Below are 25,087 nucleotides of genomic sequence, written 5' to 3' on the forward strand. Positions count from 1 at the left end.
TACCTACCCTAGGGGACACGGGGAGAACATGTGAGGGTACCTACCTTAGGGGACACGGGGAGAACATGTGAGGGTACCTACCTTAGGGGACACGGGGAGAACATGTGAGGGTACCTACCCTAGGGGACATGGGGAGAACATGTGAGGGTACCTACCCTAGGGGACACGGGGAGAACATGTGAGGGTACCTACCCTAGGAGACACGGGGAGAACATGTGAGGGTACCTACCCTAGGGGACACGGGGAGAACATGTGAGGGTACCTACCCTAGGGGACACGGGGAGAACATGTGAGGGTACCTACCCTAGGGGACACGGGGAGAACATGTGAGGGTACCTACCCTAGGGGACACGGGGAGAACATGTGAGGGTACCTACCCTAGGGGACACGGGGAGAACATGTGAGGGTACCTACCCTAGGGGACACGGGGAGAACATGTGAGGGTACCTACCCTAGGGGACACGGGGAGAACATGTGAGGGTACCTACCCTAGGGGACACGGGGAGAACATGTGAGGGTACCTACCCTAGGGGACACGGGGAGAACATGTGAGGGTACCTACCCTAGGGGACACGGGGAGAACATGTGAGGGTACCTACCCTAGGGGACACGGGGAGAACATGTGAGGGTACCTACCCTAGGGGACACGGGGAGAACATGTGAGGGTACCTACCCTAGGGGACACGGGGAGAACATGTGAGGGTACCTACCCTAGGGGACACGGGGCGAACATGTGAGGGTACCTACCCTAGGGGACACGGGGAGAACATGTGAGGGTACCTACCCTAGGGGACACGGGGAGAACATGTGAGGGTACCTACCCTAGGGGACACGGGGAGAACATGTGAGGGTACCTACCCTAGGGGACATGGGGAGAACATGGCAAAAAAAGGCAATGAACACAATGTTTTGGGCCGATCAAATAATTTGAAAGAAGAAAATAAAGGCAGGAGACAACACTATTTGTTTTGTTTTTCTTCTTATAAATTATTTGATCGGCCCCAAAACATTGTGTTCATTGACATGATTTGTCACGATCCGAGTTGGCTTTGTCCGCGGCGTAACCGTCTTTAAATAAATACTATAATCAGACCCAGTGTGTGTCCAGTGGAAACCTCGTATGAATCTGATCTCAGGTCAGAATGGGTTATAATCAGACCAGTGTGTGTCTCCAGTGGAAAGCGCGTATGAATCTGATCTCAGGTCAGAATGGGTTAAGAAAAGCGTATGGGGCAAAATGCATTGGGATTCATTTCCTGGGCCTCTCGTCGTTCTGAAAGGGTGGCGGGACTGCGACACTCTATCACTGTAAATCCCTGGAACATGTGACACGTTTAAACCTAAACAACATGTGTGTAATAATAAAATGCCAAGTGTTTATTAATGGTCATAAAATACAGTAGAACACGAGTTCACTCAAACACCTCACCAGAACACCTAGTGTTTGAATTCTAAACACCTATAATATGACTGACTTTGATTGTAAAAACTAAACACGTTTATGTGTTTAAAAAGTGTTACGGGCGATTAAACATGTTCTTCTGTTTATAATCTAAACACTGCTGTGACACGTTTAAAAAGTGTTACAAATATGTGTTTAAAACAGTTTCTAACCTAAACGCTTGGGTTTAGTGTGTGGACATTAGGTTTAGTGTGTGGACATTAGGTTTAGTGTGTGGACATTAGGTTTAGTGTGTGGACATTAAGTTTAGTGTGTGGACATTAGGTTTAGTGTGTGGACATTAGGTTTAGTGTGTGGACATTAGGTTTAGTGTGTGGACATTAGGTTTAGTGTGTGGACATTAGGTTTAGTGTGTGGACATTAGGTTTGGTGTGTGGACATTAGGTTTAGTGTGTGGACATTAGGTTTAGTGTGTGGACATTAGGTTTAGTGTGTGGACATTAGGTTTAGTGTGTGGACATTAGGTTTAGTGTGTGGACATTAGGTTTAGTGTGTGGACATTAGGTTTGGTGTGTGGACATTAGGTTTAGTGTGTGGACATTAGGTTTAGTGTGTGGACATTAGGTTTAGTGTGTGGACATTAGGTTTAGTGTGTGGACATTAGGTTTAGTGTGTGGACATTAGGTTTAGTGTGTGGACATTAGGTTTAGTGTGTGGACATTAGGTTTAGTGTGTGGACATTAGGTTTGGTGTGTGGACATTAGGTTTAGTGTGTGGACATTAGGTTTAGTGTGTGGACATTAGGTTTAGTGTGTGGACATTAGGTTTAGTGTGTGGACATTAGGTTTAGTGTGTGGACATTAGGTTTAGTGTGTGGACATTAGGTTTAGTGTGTGGACATTAGGTTTAGTGTGTGGACATTAGGTTTAGTGTGTGGACTTTAGGTTTGGTGTGTGGACATTAGGTTTAGTGTGTGGACATTAGGTTTAGTGTGTGGACATTAGGTTTGGTGTGTGGACATTAGGTTTGGTGTGTAGACATTAGACGTGTCCTTTACCGTCCACTTCCCTCCGTCCGTGTCCATGTCGCAGTAGACCTCCACGGCCGTCTGGTTCTCGTCGGGGTAGATGTTGTAGACGCCGCTGGGCGCGCCGTGGTCCAGGAAGTAGACGTCCTCACAGTCCCTGGGCAGGGCACTGCCACTCCCAGCCACCGGGGGCAGCAGCAGGCAGCACAGCAGGAGCACGGCTTGGTGGAGTGGCTTTATAAAGACATATAAATATAAATATAATAAATATAATAAATATAATAAATATAATAAATATAAATAAATATAACCACCGGGGGCAGCAGCAGGCAGCACAGCAGGAGCACGGCTTGGTGGAGTGGCTTTATAAAGACATATAAATATAAATATAATAAATATAAATAAATATAACCACCGGGGGCAGCAGCAGGCAGCACAGCAGGAGCACGGCGTGGTGGAGTGGCTTTATAATAAAGACATAATGCAAAACCAAAAAACGGTGTATTTGTTTTTGCTGGTCCGCTGTTATACGATGGTCACAGTTACGCTGGTCACAGTTACGATGGTCACGCGCACAGTTACGATGTCGTCACCTTCTTAAAGGAGAATTCCATGCTAGAATGCTTTCTTATCTTACTTACCTTTCTTTGTAGTTGTTACGTTCCCACCAAAGAGGTCCAGGTGTTTTTTAGTGCAAAGACTCCTTATTGGCTGTTTCCCCTACCATAAGCCCTCAATGAATTGCATTGAATTGAATGGGAATTGAATGGGGCTATGGGGTGTTGTGCTAATTCGCTTTTTTCCATCAAAAGAAGTAGTAAAGTGTGCCGCTTGGGTTATTTACATTATGAAGAGAGGATATATACAAAAAAAATATAATTTTGAGCGATGGAAATAAGCGAATTAGCACAACACCCCATAGCCCCATTCAATTCCCATTCAATTCAATGCAATTCATTTAGGGCTTAATGCTTATGGTAGGGGAAATAGCCAATAAGAAGCTTTTGCACAAAATAACACCTGGACCTCTTTGGTGGGGACGTAACAACTACAAAGAAAGGTAAGAAAGCCTTTTAGTATGGAATTCTCCTTTAAAATAATAGCCTACAACATAGGCCCTATACTACATCATTACATTTTATTCGTTAAAAAACATAGTGAGAGACTGTGTACCAATTTGCGTGATGTTTGGACACAATCTGTAGGTGTACTGTGCAAAAACTTGTTTTACACAAAGCGGCCTCCTGGTGGCGCTATAACAGGCCGTTCTGGAAATTTTGGGGCAGAGGTTCATCGTTGGCATCCAGGGAGTGTGTGTGCAAAATGTACTGTGCAAAAACTTGTTTTGCACAAAGCGGCCTCCTGGTGGCGCTATAACAGGCCGTTCTGGAAATTTTGGGGCAGAGGTTCATCGTTGGCATCCAGGGAGTGTGTGTGCAAAATTTGGCATCGACCAGGTTAACGGTGCCGGAGATTAGCTGCTCACGGACACACACACGGACACACGGACGGACACACACACGGACGGACGGACGGAGTGCAAAACATACTCTCCCGCCATGCCTTCGGCCTGGTGGAGACAATAAAACCCTCTCTCCTCATAATGTGTCAGTGAAACATTGTAAATAAAACCCTCTCCTCTCATAATGTGTCAGTGAAACATTGTAAATAAATCCCTCTCTCCTCATAATGTGTCAGTGAAACATTGTAAATAAATCCCTCTCTCCTCATAATGTGTCAGTGAAACATTGTAAATAAATCCCTCTCCTCTCATAATGTGTCAGTGAAACATTGTAAATAAATCCCTCGCCTCTCATAATGTGTCAGTGAAACATTGTAAATAAATCCCTCTCTCCTCATAATGTGTCAGTGAAACATTGTAAATAAAACCCTCTCCTCATAATATGTCAGTGAAACATTGTAAATAAATCCCTCTCTCCTCATAATGTGTCAGTGAAACATTGTAAATAAAACCCTCTCCTCTCATAATGTGTCAGTGAAACATTGTAAATAAATCCCTCTCCTCTCATAATGTGTCAGTGAAACATTGTAAATAAATCCCTCTCTCCTCATAATGTGTCAGTGAAACATTGTAAATAAATCCCTCTCTCCTCATAATGTGTCAGTGAAACATTGTAAATAAATCCCTCTCTCCTCATAATGTGTCAGTGAAACATTGTAAATAAATCCCTCTCCTCATAATGTGTCAGTAAAACATTGTAAATAAAACCCTCTCTCCTCATAATGTGTCAGTGAAACATTGTAAATAAATCCCTCTCTCCTCATAATGTGTCAGTGAAACATTGTAAATAAATCCCTCTCTCCTCATAATGTGTCAGTGAAACATTGTAAATAAATCCCTCTCTCCTCATAATGTGTCAGTGAAACATTGTAAATAAATCCCTCTCTCCTCATAATGTGTCAGTGAAACATTGTAAATAAATCCCTCTCTCCTCATAATGTGTCAGTGAAACATTGTAAATAAATCCCTCTCTCCTCATAATGTGTCAGTGAAACATTGTAAATAAATCCCTCTCCTCTCATAATGTGTCAGTGAAACATTGTAAATAAATCCCTCTCTCCTCATAATGTGTCAGTGAAACATTGTAAATAAAACCCTCTCCTCTCATAATGTGTCAGTGAAACATTGTAAATAAATCCCTCTCCTCTCATAATGTGTCAGTGAAACATTGTAAATAAATCCCTCTCTCCTCATAATGTGTCAGTGAAACATTGTAAATAAATCCCTCTCCTCATAATGTGTCAGTGAAACATTGTAAATAAAACCCTCTCCTCATAATGTGTCAGTGAAACATTGTAAATAAAACCCTCTCTCCTCATAATGTGTCAGTGAAACATTGTAAATAAATCCCTCTCTCCTCATAATGTGTCAGTGAAACATTGTAAATAAAACCCTCTCCTCTCATAATGTGTCAGTGAAACATTGTAAATAAAACCCTCTCTCCTCATAATGTGTCAGTGAAACATTGTAAATAAATCCCTCTCTCCTCATAATGTGTCAGTGAAACATTGTAAATAAATCCCTCTCCTCTCATAATGTGTCAGTGAAACATTGTAAATAAATCCCTCTCTCCTCATAATGTGTCAGTGAAACATTGTAAATAAATCCCTCTCCTCATAATGTGTCAGTGAAACATTGTAAATAAAACCCTCTCCTCATAATGTGTCAGTGAAACATTGTAAATAAAACCCTCTCTCCTCATAATGTGTCAGTGAAACATTGTAAATAAAACCCTCTCCTCATAATGTGTCAGTGAAACATTGTAAATAAATCCCTCTCCTCTCATAATGTGTCAGTGAAACATTGTAAATAAAACCCTCTCTCCTCATAATGTGTCAGTGAAACATTGTAAATAAAACCCTCTCTCCTCATAATGTGTCAGTGAAACATTGTAAATAAAACCCTCTCTCCTCATAATCGTAGTCTGAAAACCCACCTTTTCAGACTCCATCATGGCCCATAGCACTTACCCCACCCCCTTAGATAGCATTTCTGTAGACTTAGATAGCATTTGATACAGACTTATAGCATGTTATGTAGACAGCACTATAATTGCATTGTATGTAGTCATAGCACGCCATAGTACATATGTAAAACATAGTAGTATATATATATAGTTTATATGTATAGTCTCATAATATAGATATATTCCACTGTTACTTTCTTAGCTTACGCATGTTTCATGATAAATGCTTTTATGTGATGTATTCCCATGCTTTTTTGTTCTTGCTTAATGTAAGTCGCTCTGGATTAAGAGCGTCTGATAAATGCCTACATTGTAAATTGTAACGTCTCAGAGAAACAGCAGCTCTCTTACCATGCTGGTTGAGAGATGGAGAGGACAGCAGGGACAGGTCTGTGTGGCCGGCGGGGACGAGGACTCGGTGCAGAGTGGTGTTTATAACCGTGCTCATTATCAACCCTATAAATCGACCGTCTGACTCTGCAGGGTCACACGCCGCTCCCAGCAACATTAAGCGCTCCCGGGCGTACAGACAGGGGGAACTTTGGACCAACAACAAGCGCTCCCAGCCAGGCGTTTATACAGCCATAGGGGGGGGGGGGGGGACTTTGGACCGTACATACATTACACACGGAGATGGACTCCTGCTCGGTCGGCAGGTTTGTTTGTTTTCCCACGACCGCACCTCCATATAGATAGAGTTATATATAAACTAGACTAGAGAGCGCGGATTTGCCCCAGAGAAACACACGACCTAAATTTAACAAAATCAATGGCCAATGAAGGGCCCCATGAGCCCTTTTCAGGGCGTCAAACCCAGTACCACGCGGTCCAATTTCCCCAAAGGGCCCCTTAGAGCCAAGGGCCCATATGGGCCACGGCCCCACTGGCCCAATGGCTAATCTGTCCCTGACTCCTTCTATGAAGTCACCACAGTATCAACTTACACCTTCTGTGTGTCAGCCAGTGTACTTTAGCTGACAATATTCACTACATATTCATCAGGCCACTGACAATGAAGGGACAATTCAGAAACCAGTCTGTGTCTCATAGGAGGGCTGTGGGCAGTTCAGAAACCAGTCTGTGTCTCATAGGAGGGCTGTGGGCGGTTCAGAAACCAGTCTGTGTCTCATAGGAGGGCTGTGGGCAGTTCAGAAACCAGTCTATGTCTCATAGGAGGGCTGTGGGCGTTTCAGAAACCAGTCTGTGTCTCATAGGAGGGCTGTGGGCAGTTCAGAAACCAGTCTGTGTCTCATAGGAGGGCTGTGGGCGGTTCAGAAACCAGTCTGTGTCTCATAGGAGGGCTGTGGGCGTTTCAGAAACCAGTCTGTTTCTCATAGGAGGGCTGTGGGCAGTTCAGAAACCAGTCTGTGTCTCATAGGAGGGCTGTGGGCGGTTCAGAAACCAGTCTGTGTCTCATAGGAGGGCTGTGGGCAGTTCAGAAACCAGTCTGTGTCTCATAGGAGGGCTGTGGGCGGTTCAGAAACCAGTCTGTGTCTCATAGGAGGGCTGTGGGCAGTTCAGAAACCAGTCTGTTTCTCATAGGAGGGCTGTGGGCGGTTCAGAAACCAGTCTGTGTCTCATAGGAGGGCTGTGGGCAGTTCAGAAACCAGTCTGTGTCTCATAGGAGGGCTGTGGGCGTTTCAGAAACCAGTCTGTGTCTCATAGGAGGGATGTGGGCAGTTCAGAAACCAGTCTGTGTCTCATAGGAGGGCTGTGGGCGGTTCAGAAACCAGTCTGTGTCTCATAGGAGGGCTGTGGGCGTTTCAGAAACCAGTCTGTTTCTCATAGGAGGGCTGTGGGCAGTTCAGAAACCAGTCTGTGTCTCATAGGAGGGCTGTGGGCGGTTCAGAAACCAGTCTGTGTCTCATAGGAGGGCTGTGGGCAGTTCAGAAACCAGTCTGTGTCTCATAGGAGGGCTGTGGGCGGTTCAGAAACCAGTCTGTGTCTCATAGGAGGGCTGTGGGCAGTTCAGAAACCAGTCTGTGTCTCATAGGAGGGCTGTGGGCGGTTCAGAAACCAGTCTGTGTCTCATAGGAGGGCTGTGGGCAGTTCAGAAACCAGTCTGTGTCTCATAGGAGGGCTGTGGGCGTTTCAGAAACCAGTCTGTGTCTCATAGGAGGGCTGTGGGCAGTTCAGAAACCAGTCTGTGTCTCATAGGAGGGCTGTGGGCGGTTCAGAAACCAGTCTGTGTCTCATAGGAGGGCTGTGGGCGTTTCAGAAACCAGTCTGTTTCTCATAGGAGGGCTGTGGGCAGTTCAGAAACCAGTCTGTGTCTCATAGGAGGGCTGTGGGCGGTTCAGAAACCAGTCTGTGTCTCATAGGAGGGCTGTGGGCAGTTCAGAAACCAGTCTGTGTCTCATAGGAGGGCTGTGGGCGGTTCAGAAACCAGTCTGTGTCTCATAGGAGGGCTGTGGGCAGTTCAGAAACCAGTCTGTGTCTCATAGGAGGGCTGTGGGCGGTTCAGAAACCAGTCTGTGTCTCATAGGAGGGCTGTGGGCAGTTCAGAAACCAGTCTGTCTCATAGGAGAGCTGTGGGCAGTTCAGAAACCAGTCTGTGTCTCATAGGAGGGCTGTGGGCAGTTCAGAAACCAGTCTGTGTCTCATAGGAGAGCTGTGGGCGGTTCAGAAACCAGCCTGTGTCTCATAGGAGGGCTGTGGGCAGTTCAGAAACCAGGCTGTGTCTCATAGGAGGGCTGTGGGCAGTTCAGAAACCGTCCACCAGTGACATCATCGATGGGGAATCCAAGCTAATAGAAACCGCAGGCTTTCTATTTCTAAAAGTTGCAATGCGATATTGGAAGCCATAATATCGCGATAATACAAATCTATTTTGTTTTTAGTTCAATGTTTGTTTTAAAAACGCCATTGACAATGAAAGGAAAATGTACGTAATTTTGTCCCCTAACACAAACATTAAATCCCATTAACAATAAAGGGAATTGATGTTTAATTTTGACACCGTTTGTTTTACATCATCATTACATCACCTAATCAACATGAGTTAGACTTTAATATATTAGCGCCCCTCACTTCTTTTTATCTCCAAATAATCTTTGGAGAAATCTGTGATGATGTCACTGGTGGAAAGGTTTCTGAACTGCCCACAGTCCTATGAGACACAGGCCCAATCCCAATCCACTCCCTTGCTGACTCAATGAGCCCTCACTGACTTAGCTGCGCGTTCATGTGAAGTCTGCGAGGGCTTGAGGGATGTCCCATTTGAAATGGGTAAGTCAGTGAGGGGCTCAGCCCCGCCCCTTTATGTGCCCTTTGCCAAAGTCAGCGTCGATGCTGACTTTAGGCTGACTTTGGCAAATAAATTACCCACAGTTCATAGCGTTACCAGTGGAATGAGGGGGATCCTCCGAACGTCAATCATTTAGGTATGCAAATTAGTTATGTATCGCGATTAGAATGTCAACAAACAATAGTGCTTTCTCACTGTTCTCAAAAGGAGACGGAATGGAAGGATATAGGCTATATATTTAATAACAATAATAATATTAAGGGAAACATGATGAGAAATGACTAATGAGCAAAGTAAAAGAATATGGAAATGAAATGTATAATGCACATTATTATATATGAATATTACAACTCATATCACACAGGAAAGTGTATTTATTAAACTAATAATAAAACGACCATCTTAAATACTAAAATATACATGATAGACATGTATAAATAGGCCAAGCATGTAGGTAGGCACTGGCTGTGAATGAGAACAGTTTGTATAAAGTGATGCAAAATGTCATGAATGGCGGACTCATCTTCAAAGTGCTGTCCCATTTCTTTCACAACAATTTGGAGCCCTTGCAGCCTCTCACCCTCAAGCACTTACAGCTGACGTCATTAAAGTCAACGAGGGTCCAGGGCTCAGGGCTTGAGGGAGGCAATTGGGATTGGGCCACAGACCGAGTAGAAATAAAAGTGGTATTTTATCATGAACATAATTAGGACCAATCATATGAAGATCCTTTGATATATAAATGTCTAATGTGAGATATAAAACATATTTAGTAATATACATTAATCAATTCATGACTTTGTCTGATATTATGAAACATTCCCCTTCACTCATCACTGATGTTGTAGTTTTAGAGTTCCGCCACAAGAGGGCACTGCTGCACCACTAACAGAATTCAAATATTTGAAGCGGAGTAAAAAGTACACTTAAAGACGTGGCTTCTTCTAAGTAGAAGTACCAGGAATGGAAACAAAGTAAAGAATAACATAATACAATTACTTCGAAGCTGTACTTAAATTAGAAATACTTAAAGTAAGTAAATGTAGTTATTAGTTATTAGTTATTACCCTCCACTGCATAAGCACTGTCCGCATTGCCATGATGATGATTACTCTAAACGGAACTAACACACGACAAGCCTTGTTTCCCGCACGGACCGTTGACACCCTAGTGACAGGAAAAACACGTCACGTCACATCCGGTAGTTCTGCAAGGCTAAAGCAACATGGCTGCGTTCGGAGGTAAGAAGATAGAATAGAAAGACAGAAAGACGTTTATTGTCCATTCTGCTGTGATGGCCTTATTGTAGTGATATCCGTGTCTTAATGTCCTTATTGAGGTGATATCTGTGAGCTGTAGACTGACTGCGGAGGCGCTTTTCACTGTGCAAACACCCTGTGTTTATTCACTCGACAGTATAATCATCATTGATATCTGATATGAATGACAGCTGCGTCAAGCTGTATCTTTCATTGAGCATTAATTAACATGACATCAACCAATAGGCTTTACGCCACAATATCTGTGTTTTAATGTCCTCATTGTAGTGATGTTGACATGTTGACATCTTGACTCAGAGCTAAGCATGCCAACCCTCCTGCGTTTTGCTGGAGAATCCTTTTTATTTATTGGCCCGTTTCTCCTGAAGCTATAGCTCTGCTCCAAAGCACCGAGTCATCCCAAGGGCATTAGGGCTCTAGTGGTTCCCAAAGTGGGGTCCGGGCCGGGGACCCCCAGGGGTACTTGAGGGAGTTCCAGGGGGGACCCAACTAAATGATCATTTGGAACCAAATGGACCCTTATGGGTCTGTAACTCATGTGTACACTCTCAGAGTTAAATTAGCATTGATTTGACAATATAAATTGGGGGTCCCAGAGATAGAAATGCTATCAAATGGGGTCCGTAGACTAATGCATGTCAAACTGAGGGTCCTTGAAATTAAACCGGTTGAAAATCACTGCTAGAGCTGTAACAATCTTCTCTTATGGGGGTCCCTGGCATGTCTTTTCAAATGGGGGTCCCTGGCATATCTTTTCAAATGGGGGTCCGCAGGCTAATTAGTGTCAATTTGGGGGTCCTTGACATGAAAAAGTTTGGGAACCAGTGCTCTAAAGGACTGTTATTATGTCCTGAGCCAGCATTATTGTCTCCACCAGGCCGAAGGCATGGGGAGAGAGTATGTTTTATTGTCTCCACCAGGCCGAAGGCATGGGGAGAGAGTATGTTTTATTGTCTCCACCAGGCCGAAGGCATGGGGAGAGAGTATGTTTTGCACTCTGTCCGTCCGTGTGTGTGAATGAATGAATGAATGAATTCTTATTTTCGTGTCTTGTCGTTAAGACTCATCCCTTACGGGATTATAAAACACCAACAACATAAATAAACAATATCACGTTCACTTCCCACACAGAAGTTACACCAAGTATTTGATCAAAACAAAAACAGAAATAAGCATTATCATAAAGTAAAATAAAAATACCTTGACGTAGCTCATGATACAACGGGCAGTAGAAAAGAAAATGGAACTCATTCTCAATATCAATACCCAGTTCGTACAAGAGTGTCCTCTATTGCCCTCGCCCATGCACCTTTTACTGATACATCCCAGTTGAAATTCTTCCTAGGAACTCTGTTCTCTTCTCTGGCAGTCTATTAGTCGGTTCCATGAGGCCAGAGGTGTGTGTGCGGCTCTCCGTCCGTCTGTCCGTCTGTGAACAGCTAATCTCCAGCACCGTTGTCCCGGTCGATGCCAAATTTTGCACACACACTCCCTAGATGCCAACGATGAACCTCTGCCCCATTTTTTCACTCACCGGCCTGTTCTAGCGCCACCAGGAGGCCGGCTTTTGCAAAACACATTTCTTTATATTACTCGTACACATTTTGTCCATACATCACGCAATCTCGCTCTGGTGGCGCAAAGCGTAGCTACTTTTGTGAATTCAATAGTTTTATTAGGTTAATATTGCTATATGTTTGTAACCGTTTTAGAAAAGCAATAAGCCACTGGAGGCCCAGCTTACCGGGTATTTTACACTGGCTGGGAGAAGACCCTCCGCTGCGCGTCGGGTCTGCCTACGGCCCCAGCCAGTGTAAAATACCCGCTAACCTGAGACCTCTCGTGGCTTATTGCTTAAATCGGTGGTTGTAAACTATTTTCCTGTAAAGGACCCCAGAAATTATCTGTATTTGGCTGCCGACCCCCATCTGAAAACATGTTGTTCCAGCGACCCCCTCAAAGATTTGAGTTATTTTTCATGATTAAAAAAATTATAATAGCAGATCCACAAGCTCGTAAGCGTGACACTCGGTGCCGCGCTACGAGCTTGTAGATCTGCTATTTTTCAATAGCTAAAGTATAACACAGAAATAATATTGAAGTGTGTTTTAATCCACAGAAATGGGGGTGATGCCTGAGATCGCGCAGGCGGTGGAGGAGCTGGACTGGCTGTAAGTGATTGATTGATTGTTTGATTGATTGATTTCAAACGAGAGCTCAAGTCGATACAGAAACCACTACGAGGATAAAATACTTGTTTACATCAGGGTTTCATTGATTGATTGATATATGTATTAACAGTTTGTAGAATTTACAGTACATTTCAAGCACAAACTCAATACAAAGACTGTTAACTGTGAGTGGACGACCCGATTAAGCATTACACTTGTTTACAACAGGGTCCACCTTGTTCAATTCATCAAAACATTTTGAGACGTACAAATAGACACTTCTATGTAGTTAAAGAACAGAACAGGAATTCATCATAAAGGAAGCAAAAAGGGAAAAGATACATATACAGTGAGGGGGGTGGGGGGGGGGGATTCAGATTTTACGGGGGCCAGCATGTTCAATTCATCAGAACATTTAGAGACGTACAGCCTAAATATAAACTTCTGTTGCAAAAAAGGGAAATTATATGCAGTTAGAGAAAGTATAAAACAAAGGGCTAAACATGCACAGTATGAGATCCCCAACCTCTACCATGTGTTTCTAACTCCACTCCTGGTATTCCAGTCTAATAATTCCACTCCTGGTATTCCAGTCTAATAATTCCACTCCTGGTATTCCAGTCTAATAATTCCACTCCTGGTATTCCAGTCTAATAATTCCACTCCTGGTATTCCAGTCTAATAACTCCACCCCTGGTATTCCAGGCTCCCTACCGACATCCAGGCCGAGTCCATCCCTCTGATTCTAGGAGGAGGAGACGTCCTTATGGTGAGACACACACGCACGCACGCACGCACGCACGCACGCACGCACGCACGCACGCACACACACACGCACGCACTTCTTATGCGTATCCTCTGTGTATTCAAATACTTTTGAATTTCTGTAGACCTTTTAAAATGGTAAATGGTGCATTTATATAGCGCCTTTATCCAAGGCGCTTTACATAGATTGTGCATTACATTCACCCATTCACACACACATTCATACACCGATGGCAGCGGAAACCATGCAAGGCACCAACTAGCACATCGGGAGCAATTAGGGGTTCAGTGTCTTGCTCAAGGACACTTCGACAGTAACTCTGGGGGAGCCCGGGTTCGAACTGGCAACCTTACGGTTACCATCCAGGCACTCTACCCCTGAGCCACCACCACCCCTTATGGCCGATTCATACTCCTATTTTAGAGCCGAATAAAAGTCGGTTCGGCTCTGTGGAGCCTAAAGTCGGCTCTTCGGTGCTAGTGAAAGTTTCTGACGAGCCGAATTAATTTCGGCACTACAGCGCCGAAACAGCAGTAAAATAGGAGTATGAATCGGCCCTTAGACTGCATTTCTGTAGACTTGGATAGCATTTGATACAGACTTATAGCATGTTATGTAGACAGCACTATAATTGCATTGTATGTAGTCATAGCACGTCATAGTACATATGTATAGCATAGTATAGTATAGATGTATAGTTTATATGTATTGTTTGTATTGGGCTGTCAATCGATTAAAATGTTTTATCTGATTAATCGCATGATTGTCCATAGTTAACTGTGATTAATCGCAAATTAATCGCATATTTTTTATCCGTTCTAAATATACCTTAAATCAGTGGTTTTCAAGATTTTTCATATCAAGGTCCATTATTTATTCTGCATTTGAGCCACGGAACCACCATTTGATGACATTTAGCCTTCCAGACCCAAACTAAAGAACTGTATTGATGTTGGCCAATGGTACCATTACGAGAGATAACAGGCCATGTTGATCAAAATAACATGTTTTCTAAGTTTTCTAATTGTGTAGACTTAAATTAACTTAAGTAATGCAGCTGTTTAACAATTATTCAACTCTTCAGTGTAAAATTGCCATGCATCTCTCAACCATTCTGTCAAACTTCACAGTGCGATAATCGCGCGTTTAAAAAAAATAGTGCCGTTAAAAGGATTGTGAGTTAACTAGTTAATAGTGCGTTAACTTTGACAGCCCTAATTGTTTCATTATATAGATATTCCACTGTTACGTTCTTAGCTTACGCATGTTTCATGATGAATGCTTTTTATGTGATGTATTCCCATGTTTTTTTCAACCAAGGTTCATGTTTTAGGTTATTAGAGAAACTAAAAGATGAGTGTTCTTTTTTTTTTCATTTGCTGCTTTCTTTCGTTTTAGGGATTTTAGCTGTTTTTGACAGGGGGGCGGGGGCATTCGAGCATGGGGCTAAATATGTATTTTTTACAACATTTTATAGTGATTTCTTTTTTAATTATTTACTATAGTCCTAATAAACCCCTGGAAATTTCATCTGGCAACAAAACATCACATCACTGAATGTGTCAAACTGACATTGAGCCTATGACACACAGTGTGGCTTCCCCCCCAGTAGGCTACCTTCACATTCAATAGATCCTGTGATTTATTTGTGGCCAGATGTACTTTCCTGGGGTTTATTAGGACTATAGTAAATAATAAATAAATAAATCTCCATAATATTTTGTAAAAAAATACATATTTAGCCCCATGCTCGAATGCCCCCGACCCCCTGTACAAAACAGCTAAAATCCCTAAAACGAAACAAAGCAGCAAATGGAAAAAACAGAACACTCATCTTTTACTTTCTCTAAGAACTACCTACAACATGAACCTTCGTTGAAAAAAACTAAAGTTGTCCTTTAATGTAAGTCGCTCTGGATTAAGAGCGTCTGATAAATGCCTAAATTGTAAATTGTACCTTCTTTATATTTCCCTGTATAGGCAGCTGAGACGGGCAGCGGAAAAACTGGGGTACGTAAAGTTGTCTGTGTCTCCATAGAGACACAGAAAGGTTAGACGTTGTCTCTGCTGTGTGATGGTGTGTTCAAGGTTGAGTGATGGTGCGTTCATGGTGTGTTCAAGGTTGAGTGATGGTGTGTTCAAGGTTGAGTGATGGTGCGTTCATGGTGTGTTCAAGGTTGAGTGATGGTGCGTTCATGGTGTGTTCAAGGTTGAGTGATGGTGCGTTCAAGGTGTGTTCAAGTTGAGTGATGGTGCGTTCATGGTGTGTTCAAGGTTGAGTGATGGTGCGTTCATGGTGTGTTCAAGGTTGAGTGATGGTGCGTTCATGGTGTGTTCAAGGTTGAGTGATGGTACGTTCATGGTGTGTTCAAGGTTGAGTGATGGTGCGTTCATGGTGTGTTCAAGGTTGAGTGATGGTGCGTTCATGGTGTGTTCAAGGTTGAGTGATGGTGCGTTCATGGTGTGTTCAAGGTTGAGTGATGGTGCGTTCATGTTGGTGTGTTCAAGGTTAGTGATGGTGTGTTCAAGGTTGAGTGATGGTGCGTTCATGGTGTGTTCAAGGTTGAGTGATGGTGCGTTCATGGTGTGTTCAAGGTTGAGTGATGGTGCGTTCAAGGTGTTTTCAAGTTGAGTGATGGTGCGTTCATGGTGTGTTCAAGGTTGAGTGATGGTGCGTTCATGGTGTGTTCAAAGTTGAGTGATGGTGCGTTCATGGTGTGTTCAAGGTTGAGTGATGGTGCGTTCATGGTGTGTTCAAGGTTGAGTGATGGTGCGTTCATGGTGTGTTCAAGTTGAGTGATGGTGCGTTCAAGGTTGAGTGATGGTGCGTTCATGGTGTGTTCAAGGTTGAGTGAGGGTGCGTTCATGGTGTGTTCAAGGTTGAGTGATGGTGCGTTCAAGGTGGTGTGTTCGAGGTTGAGTGATGGTGCGTTCAAGGTGGTGTGTTCGAGGTTGAGTGATGGTGCGTTCATGTTGGTGTGTTCAAGGTTGAGTGATGGTGCGTTCATGTTGGTGTGTTCGATGTTGAGTGATGGTGCGTTCATGTTGTTCTCCAGGCGTTCAGCATCCCGGTGATCCAGATCGTCTACGAGACGCTGAAGGACCAGCAGGAAGGAAAGAAGGGCCGAGCAGCGGTCAAGACCGGAGGAGCAGGTCAGAACTATTAACCCCATTCTGACCTGAGATCAGATTCTAAAAAAATGTCTTCTATGTCCTGACAGTTTTCCATTCTGACCTGAGATCAGATTCTAAAAAAAAGTCTTCTACATCCTGACAGTTTTCCATTCTGACCTGAGATCAGATTCTAAAAAAATGTCTTCTACATCCTGACAGTTTTCCATTCTGACCTGAGATCAGATTCTAAAAAAAATGTCTTCTACATCCTGACAGTTTTCCATTCTGACCTGAGATCAGATTCTAAAAAATGTCTTCTACATCCTGACAGTTTTCCATTCTGACCTGAGATCAGATTCTAAAAAAAATGTCTTCTACATCCTGACAGTTTTCCATTCTGACCTGAGATCAGATTCTAAAAAATGTCTTCTACATCCTGACAGATTTCCATTCTGACCTGAGATCAGATTCTAAAAAAATGTCTTCTATGTCAGTCGCTCTTCGATTTTTCAAAAATAGCAGATCTACAAGCTCATATCGTGCCACTCGGTGGCGCGCTATGAGCTTGTAGATCTGCTGTTTTTCAATAGCCAAAGCATAGCATGATGCTAACACCAAAAAGGGGTTCCCGCCTAGAATGGGTTTTAAACACCTACACAAGTTACTATACCACATTGTGCTGCTGTGTTCAAAACCTATTCAAGTTTAATTAAAGAATGTTCAACCATAGCAGATCTACAAGCTCACACAAACTGTTCTAAATCATATGACAACAGTTTTAACCCATTAAAACCTCATCTTTAAATCACTTTGACCCATTTAGGCCTGACGTCGATATTTAAAAAGAAATGTCTTCTTAAATCCTGACAGTTTTCTGAAAAAAACCTATGTTTCTATGTCGTTGGTGCTCAATCCTTTTTTATGTCAAGGACGCCCACGATGATATGTATTTCGTCTGAAAATATGTTGTTCCAGGAACCCCCCCTCAGAAGCAAAGATTTGAGTAAAAAAAAACGTTCGCTCTGAAAGAATATATATTCAAAGATTTGTGCCACATTTTCACGATAAAACAAATAAAAATAGCAGATCTACAAGCTCGTTGTCCATGCCAACCACTGATTACAGGACTGTCAGGATTTAGAAGACAAGAATCTGTAGAATGTGGTCTCAGGTTCCCTACATACAAAACTGTGGACGACACCATGTAAAGCATTACACACTTGTTTACGATGGGGTCCACCTTGTTCAATTCATCGGATGGGTTAACAATTAATTAACCACTGTGTTCTGTGTTTTGTCCTCAGTGTTTAGCAAATGGCAGATGAACCCTTACGACCGCAGCCCGGCTTTTGGTCAGTAGAAAAACCACCTGTTTCATGTTGTTTGGTCAGTAGAAAACCAGTCTCTCTCTCTCATGTGCCTGTCTCTCTCATGTGCCTGTCTGTCTCATGTGCCTGTCTGTCTCTCATGTGCCTGTCTGTCTCATGTGCCTGTCTCTCTCTCTCATGTGCCTGTCTCTCTCTCATGTGCCTGTCTCTCTCATGTGCCTGTCTCTCTCTCATGTGCCTGTCTCTCTCTCTCATGTGGCTCTCATGTGCCTGTCTCTCTCTCATGTGCCTGTCTGTCTCATGTGCCTGTCTGTCTCTCTCATGTGCCTGTCTCTCTCATGTGCCTGTCTCTCTCTCTCATGTGCCTGTCTCTCTCTCTCATGTGCCTGTCTGTCTCTCTCATGTGCCTGTCTGTCTCTCTCATGTGCCTGTCTGTCTCTCATGTGCCTGTCTCTCTCATGTGCCTGTCTCTCTCTCTCATGTGCCTGTCTCTCTCTCATGTGCCTGTCTGTCTCTCTCATGTGCCTGTCTGTCTCTCTCATGTGCCTGTCTCTCTCTCTCATGTGCCTGTCTCTCTCTCATGTGCCTGTCTCTCTCATGTGCCTGTCTCTCTCTATCATGTGCCTGTCTGTCTCTCTCATGTGCCTGTCTGTCTCTCTCTCTCATGTGCCTGTCTGTCTCTCTCATGTGCCTGTCTGTCTCTCTCATGTGCCTGTCTGTCTCTCTCTCTCTCATGTGCCTGTCTGTCTCTCTCATGTGTCTGTCTGTCTGTCTCTCTCTCTCTCATGTGCCTGTCTGTCTCTCTCATGTGCCTGTCTGTCTCTCTCATGTGCCTGTCTCTCTCTCCCATGTGCCTGTCTCTCTCTCATGTGTCTCTCTCATGTGCCTGTCTCTCTCTCTCATGTGTCTCTCTCATGTGCCTGTCTCTCTCTCCCATGTGCCTGTCTCTCTCTCTCATGTGTCTCATGTGCCTGTCTCTCTCTCTCATGTGTCTCTCTCTCATGTGCCTGTCTCTCTCTCATGTGCCTGTCTCTCTCTCTCATGTGGCTCTCTCTCATGTGCCTGTCTCTCTCTCTCATGTGGCTCTCATGTGCCTGTCTCTCTCTCATGTGCCTGTCTCTCTCTCATGTGGCTCTCATGTGCCTGTCTCTCTCTCATGTGCCTGTCTCTCTCTCTCATGTGCCTGTCTCTCTCTCTCTCATGTGTCTCTCTCATGTGCCTGTCTCTCTCTCTCATATGTGCCTGTCTCTCTCTCATGTGCCTGTCTCTCTCTCATGTGCCTGTCTGTCTCTCATGTGCCTGTCTGTCTCTCATGTGCCTGTCTGTCTCTCATGTGCCTGTCTCTCTCTCTCATGTGCCTGTCTCTCTCTCCCATGTGCCTGTCTCTCTCTCTCATGTGCCTGTCTCTCTCTCTCATGTGCCTGTCTCTCTCTCATGTGCCTGTCTCTCTCTCTCTCATGTGCCTGTCTCTCTCATGTGCCTGTCTCTCTCTCTCATGTGCCTGTCTCTCTCTCTAATGTGCCTGTCTCTCTCTCATGTGCCTGTCTCTCTCTCTCATGTGCCTGTCTCTCTCTCTCATGTGGCTCTCATGTGCCTGTCTCTCTCTCATGTGCCTGTCTCTCTCTCTCATGTGTCTCTCTCTCATGTGCCTGTCTCTCTCTCATGTGTCTCTCTCTCATGTGCCTGTCTCTCTCTCTCATGTGCCTGTCTCTCTCTCATGTGCCTGTCTCTCTCTCTCATGTGGCTCTCATGTGCCTGTCTCTCTCTCATGTGCCTGTCTCTCTCTCTCATGTGTCTCTCTCTCATGTGCCTGTCTCTCTCTCATGTGTCTCTCTCTCATGTGCCTGTCTCTCTCTCTCATGTGCCTGTCTCTCTCTCATGTGCCTGTCTCTCTCTCTCATGTGCCTGTCTCTCTCTCATGTGTCTCTCTCATGTGCCTGTCTCTCTCTCATGTGTCTCTCTCATGTGCCTGTCTCTCTCTCTCTCATGTGTCTCTCATTTGCCTGTCTCTCTCATGTGCCTGTCTGTCTCTCATGTGCCTGTCTCTCTCTCATGTGCCTGTCTGTCTCTCATGTGCCTGTCTCTCTCTCTCATGTGCCTGTCTCTCTCTCATGTGCCTGTCTCTCTCTCATGTGCCTGTCTGTCTCTCATGTGCCTGTCTCTCTCTCTCATGTGCCTGTCTCTCTCATGTGCCTGTCTCTCTCTCTCATGTGCCTGTCTCTCTCTCTCATGTGCCTGTCTCTCTCTCTCATGTGCCTGTCTCTCTCTCTCATGTGCCTGTCTGTCTCTCTCATGTGCCTGTCTCTCTCTCATGTGCCTGTCTGTCTCTCTCTCTCATGTGCCTGTCTCTCTCTCATGTGCCTGTCTGTCTCTCATGTGCCTGTCTCTCTCTCATGTGCCTGTCTGTCTCTCAGCCATCGGTCCAGATGGGATGTGTTGTCAGAGCAGAGAGTTTAAAGAGTGGCACGGCTGCAGATCTACGAAAGGAATCACCAAAGGTAGAGCGCACGCACGCACACACACACGCACGCACGCACGCACGCACGCACGCACGCTACTCCAGCGCTGGGATATTTTTTCATCAGCTTGCAGAGCTGATCAGATCAGAGCTGATCAGCTCTGATCTGATCAGCTCTGATCTGATCAGCTCTGATCTGATCAGTAATCACATCAGATTCAATCAATCAATTTGTGCGAGAGACCGCACAATCAAACGCCACTAATATTTATGATGTCATCACCCCCTGTGTGTGTGTGTGTGTGTGTGTGTGTGTGTGTGTGTGTGTGTGTGTGTGTGTGTGTGTGTGTAGGGAAGTACTACTATGAGGTGTCGTGCCATGACCAGGGTCTGTGTCGCGTGGGCTGGGCCTCCAGCCAGGCTGCCCTGGACCTAGGTAAGGTTCTAGAGAGTGAGACAGGTACTAGAGAGTGAGACAGGTATCTATCGTTACTAGAGAGTGAGACATGTACTCTTTTGTTACTAGAGAGTGAGACAGGGTTCCCATGGACTAGGGCTGGGTATTTTCACACCATTTAGTTTTAGTCCTGTTTTAGTCTAGTCTTAGTCGACTAATAAGTCTTAGTCACCGTAAACTCCTGTGTTAATCTAACACTCCCAGAGTTAGATTTAAGGCCTATTCATAGTCCGGTTTTAGGAGATGAGGTGACCACCGAAAACTACAACATGATGTCACTGACCACCGAAAACTACAACATGACGTCACTGAGCCGCGGTGGTAAGAGACTCACCTCTCACCCCAAACACACCTCTCTGTTTTTACTAAAACTACAACATGACGTCACTGAGCCGCGGTGGTAAGAGACTCACCTCTCACCCCAAACACACCTCTCTGTTTTTACTAAAACTACAACATGACGTCACTGAGCCGCGGTGGTAAGAGACTCACCGCTCACCCCAAACACACCTCTCTGTTTTTACTAAAACTACAACATGACGTCACTGAGCCGCGGTGGTAAGAGACTCACCTCTCACCCCAAACACACCTCTCTGTTTTTACTAAAACTACAACATGACGTCACTGAGCCGCGGTGGTAAGAGACTCACCCCAAACACACCTCTCTGTTTTTACTAACCACCGAAGGTGGTCACCTTATCACCTAGGCCTTAACACTCAACCAGATTACAGCAGAGGGTTGAGTTTTGGACAGTTTTTGGACCAAAACAAGATTCCTTCCACATGGAGCTAAACGTCAACAGAGCGCTCTGAAACTGCTTAAACACCTGACCTGACTCTCTTCCCAGGAACCGACAAGTACGGCTTTGGTTTCGGTGGGACCGGAAAGAAGTCGCACAACAAGCAGTTTGACAGCTACGGAGAGGTAGGACCGTATTAGAGGTAGGACCGTAGAGCAGTGCTGCTCAACATTAGGGATTGTTAATTTTTGAGTGGTGCAAACACTCCCTTATGGAGCTATGTGTGTGGGTGGGTGGCTGGGTGGGTGGGTGGGTGGCACCCAGCCACCCACCCGGTGGCTGGGTGCGTCTGAGCACGAAAACAGCACGGTTGTTTTTCACCACCTGTGCGCAACCTAACACACACGTAAACACACACCCACATACAGTACAGTACAGTACAGTACAGTACAGTACAGTACAGTACAGTACAGTACAGTACAGTACAGTAGAGGGACCCCCACACGGTAACTCTGTCATTTCTTATCCGTTTGGGACACAGGGCGGCTCGTAGTGTTCATGGTGTAATGTCTCCCCCTGCAGGAGTTCACCATGCATGACACCATCGGATGCTACATGGACCTGGACAACAGCCACATCTCCTTCTCCAAGAACGGTACTGTGGGGGGGGGGGGGGGCCTGACGGGCCGTAATGACATCATCTGTCTGCACACTAATTGTCAACTGACCTCTGAGGAATCACCCGGGCGATATAAATGTCGGTCCGCTTCGGTCGAAAATCCGCCTGAATATAATTTTATCCCATTCTGAACGGGAACCCATTTTGGTGTGAGCATCATGTCATGCTTTAGCTATTGAAAAATAGCAGATCTACAAGCTCATAGCGCGCCACCGAGTGGCGCGATACGAGCTTGTAGGTCTGCTATTTTTGAAAGAAATCGAAGAACGACTGACATTTTTTTAATCTGATCTCAGGTCAGAATGGGTTAATCAGACCAGTGTGTGTCCAGTGGAAACCGCGTATGAATCTGATCTCAGGTCAGAATGGGTTAATCAGACCAGTGTGTGTCCAGTGGAAACCGCGTATGAATCTGATCTCAGGTCAGAATGGGTTAATCAGACCAGTGTGTGTCCAGTGGAAACCGCGTATGAATCTGATCTCAGGTCAGAATGGCTTAAAGACGGATGGATTTAAAAGCATCTCCGTTCCGCTCACGTCGTGTGAACGACTGAAATAAAGCCAAAGCTTTTGTTACTTCAGGGGAATATTTGTCTCTCGGGTATTTATTTATTTATTTATATTGTATTGTATTTATTTATATTTTTCTCCTTTTTCTCTCCTTTCCCACACGCTCTCAGGAACTGACCTGGGTTTGGCTTTTGAAATCCCCTCGCATCTGAAGAACCAGGCGTTCTATGCCTCCTGTGTTCTGAAGGTAAATAAGAAGCAGAACATCTGAAGAACCAGGCGTTCTATGCCTCCTGTGTTCTGAAGGTAAATAAGAAGCAGAACATCTGAAGAACCAGGCGTTCTATGCCTCCTGTGTTCTGAAGGTAAATAAGAACATCTGAAGAACCAGGCGTTCTATGCCTCCTGTGTTCTGAAGGTAAGAACCAGGCGTTCTATGCCTCCTGTGTTCTGAAGGTAAGAACCAGGCGTTCTATGCCTCCTGTGTTCTGAAGGTAAGAACCAGGCGTTCTATGCCTCCTGTGTTCTGAAGGTAAGAACCAGGCGTTCTATGCCTCCTGTGTTCTGAAGGTAAGAACCAGGCGTTCTATGCCTCCTGTGTTCTGAAGGTAAGAACCAGGCGTTCTATGCCTCCTGTGTTCTGAAGGTAAATAAGAAGCAGAACATCTGAAGAACCAGGCGTTCTATGCCTCCTGTGTTCTGAAGGTAAATAAGAAGCAGAACATCTGAAGACCCAGGCGTTCTATGCCTCCTGTGTGCTGAAGGTAAGAAGCAGAACATCTGAAGAACCAGGCGTTCTATGCCTCCTGTGTTCTGAAGGTAAGAAGCAGAACATCTGAAGAACCAGGCGTTCTATGCCTCCTGTGTTCTGAAGGTAAATAAGAACATCTGAAGAACCAGGCGTTCTATGCCTCCTGTGTTCTGAAGGTAAGAACCAGGCGTTCTATGCCTGCTGTGTTCTGAAGGTAAATAAGAAGCAGAACATCTGAAGAACCAGGCGTTCTATGCCTCCTGTGTTCTGAAGGTAAGAACCAGGCGTTCTATGCCTCCTGTGTTCTGAAGGTAAATAAGAAGCAGAACATCTGAAGAACCAGGCGTTCTATGCCTCCTGTGTTCTGAAGGTAAGAAGCAGAACATCTGAAGAACCAGGCGTTCTATGCCTCCTGTGTGCTGAAGGTATGTAAGAAGCAGAACATCTGAAGAACCAGGCGTTCTATGCCTCCTGTGTTCTGAAGGTAAATAAGAAGCAGAACATCTGAAGAACCAGGCGTTCTATGCCTCCTGTGTGCTGAAGGTAAGTAAGAACCTATAGCTCTGGTCCATAGCCTTCTACTGCTTCTACCATTCTGCCCTGCGCAGTAAGGCTATGGGACTTTCAGTTTTAACCCATTCTGACCTGAGATCAGATTCATACGAGGTTTCCACTGGACACACATTGGTCTGATTGACCCATTCTGACCTGAGATCAGATTCATACGAGGTTTCCACTGGACACACACTGGTCTGATTAACCCATTCTGACCTGAGATCAGATTCTAAAAAATGTCAGTCGTTCTTCGATTTTTCAAAAAATAGCAGACCTACAAGCTCGTAGCGCGCCACTCGGTGGCGCGCTACGAGCTTGTAGATCTGCTATTTTTCAATAGCTAAAGCATAACATGATGCTAACACCAAAATGGGTTCCCGTTCAGAATGGGATAAATCTCAAATCGAAATCAGACCAGCCTCTCGTATTTAGCGTAAATAAAAAGAACGTTTTTGCTATACTCACCAAAACAAAGGCGGGTTGTGTCATTAGAAAGACTACTTTCCTTAGTGGACGCACTCTGAGCCCCCCCCCCCCCCCCCCCCCCCCCCCACCACACGTATAAACTGTACTTTTTGGACAGAAAGGGATTTTTTTCCACCGGAGGAAAACAATATTCTCTATGGGGCAGTTCTCTGGGCAATATCGGTAGAGGGCGCAGCGGAGTAACTAAAACTCCGGTGGAAACAAAATCCCCTTTTGGCCAAAAAGTACAGTTTATACGTGTGGTGTGGGGGGGGGGGGGCTCAGAGTGCGTCCACTAAGGAAAGTAGTCTTTCTAATGACACAACCCGCCTTTGTTTTGGTGAGTAGCAAAAACGTTCTTTTTATTTACGCTAAAGAGGAGTAACATAGCTCTAAATGCAACGCATTAGAGCTATGGACCAGAGCATTAGAGCTACGGACCAGAGCTAGTAAGAACAAGAACATCTGAAGCACCAGGCGTTCTAACTTGGACAGGAAGCATGAGTTCAAGTCCGTTGCTCTCCCCTTGTCCCCCATATATGGGGACTAGGTTGGTCTCCCCTTGTCCCCCATATATGGGGACTAGGTTGCTCTCCCCTTGTCCCCCATATATGGGGACTAGGTTGGTCTCCCCTTGTCCCCCATATAT

The 25,087-nt window shown here is 44.9% G+C and overlaps 1 protein-coding gene across 1 annotated transcript in view; it reads left to right on the plus strand.

Moving 5' to 3' along the window:
- The first annotated feature begins 10,359 nt into the window (after positions 1–10,359).
- The window catches only part of ddx1 (DEAD (Asp-Glu-Ala-Asp) box helicase 1), a 56,055-nt gene continuing 41,327 nt past the window's right edge, over positions 10,360–25,087 (plus strand). The window contains exons 1-11 of the mRNA XM_083790753.1: positions 10,360–10,405; positions 12,564–12,615; positions 13,321–13,384; positions 15,362–15,391; positions 16,438–16,534; positions 17,800–17,847; positions 20,238–20,321; positions 20,634–20,717; positions 21,587–21,663; positions 22,061–22,133; positions 22,838–22,914. Coding sequence (XP_083646879.1) covers positions 10,390–10,405; positions 12,564–12,615; positions 13,321–13,384; positions 15,362–15,391; positions 16,438–16,534; positions 17,800–17,847; positions 20,238–20,321; positions 20,634–20,717; positions 21,587–21,663; positions 22,061–22,133; positions 22,838–22,914 — 702 coding nt within the window. The 5' untranslated portion in view covers positions 10,360–10,389. The remainder of the gene's footprint in view (positions 10,406–12,563; positions 12,616–13,320; positions 13,385–15,361; positions 15,392–16,437; positions 16,535–17,799; positions 17,848–20,237; positions 20,322–20,633; positions 20,718–21,586; positions 21,664–22,060; positions 22,134–22,837; positions 22,915–25,087) is intronic.

The sequence above is a fragment of the Protomyctophum parallelum genome, assembly GCF_964188405.1.
Source record: "Protomyctophum parallelum genome assembly, chromosome: 19".
Lineage (NCBI taxonomy): Eukaryota > Metazoa > Chordata > Actinopteri > Myctophiformes > Myctophidae > Protomyctophum > Protomyctophum parallelum.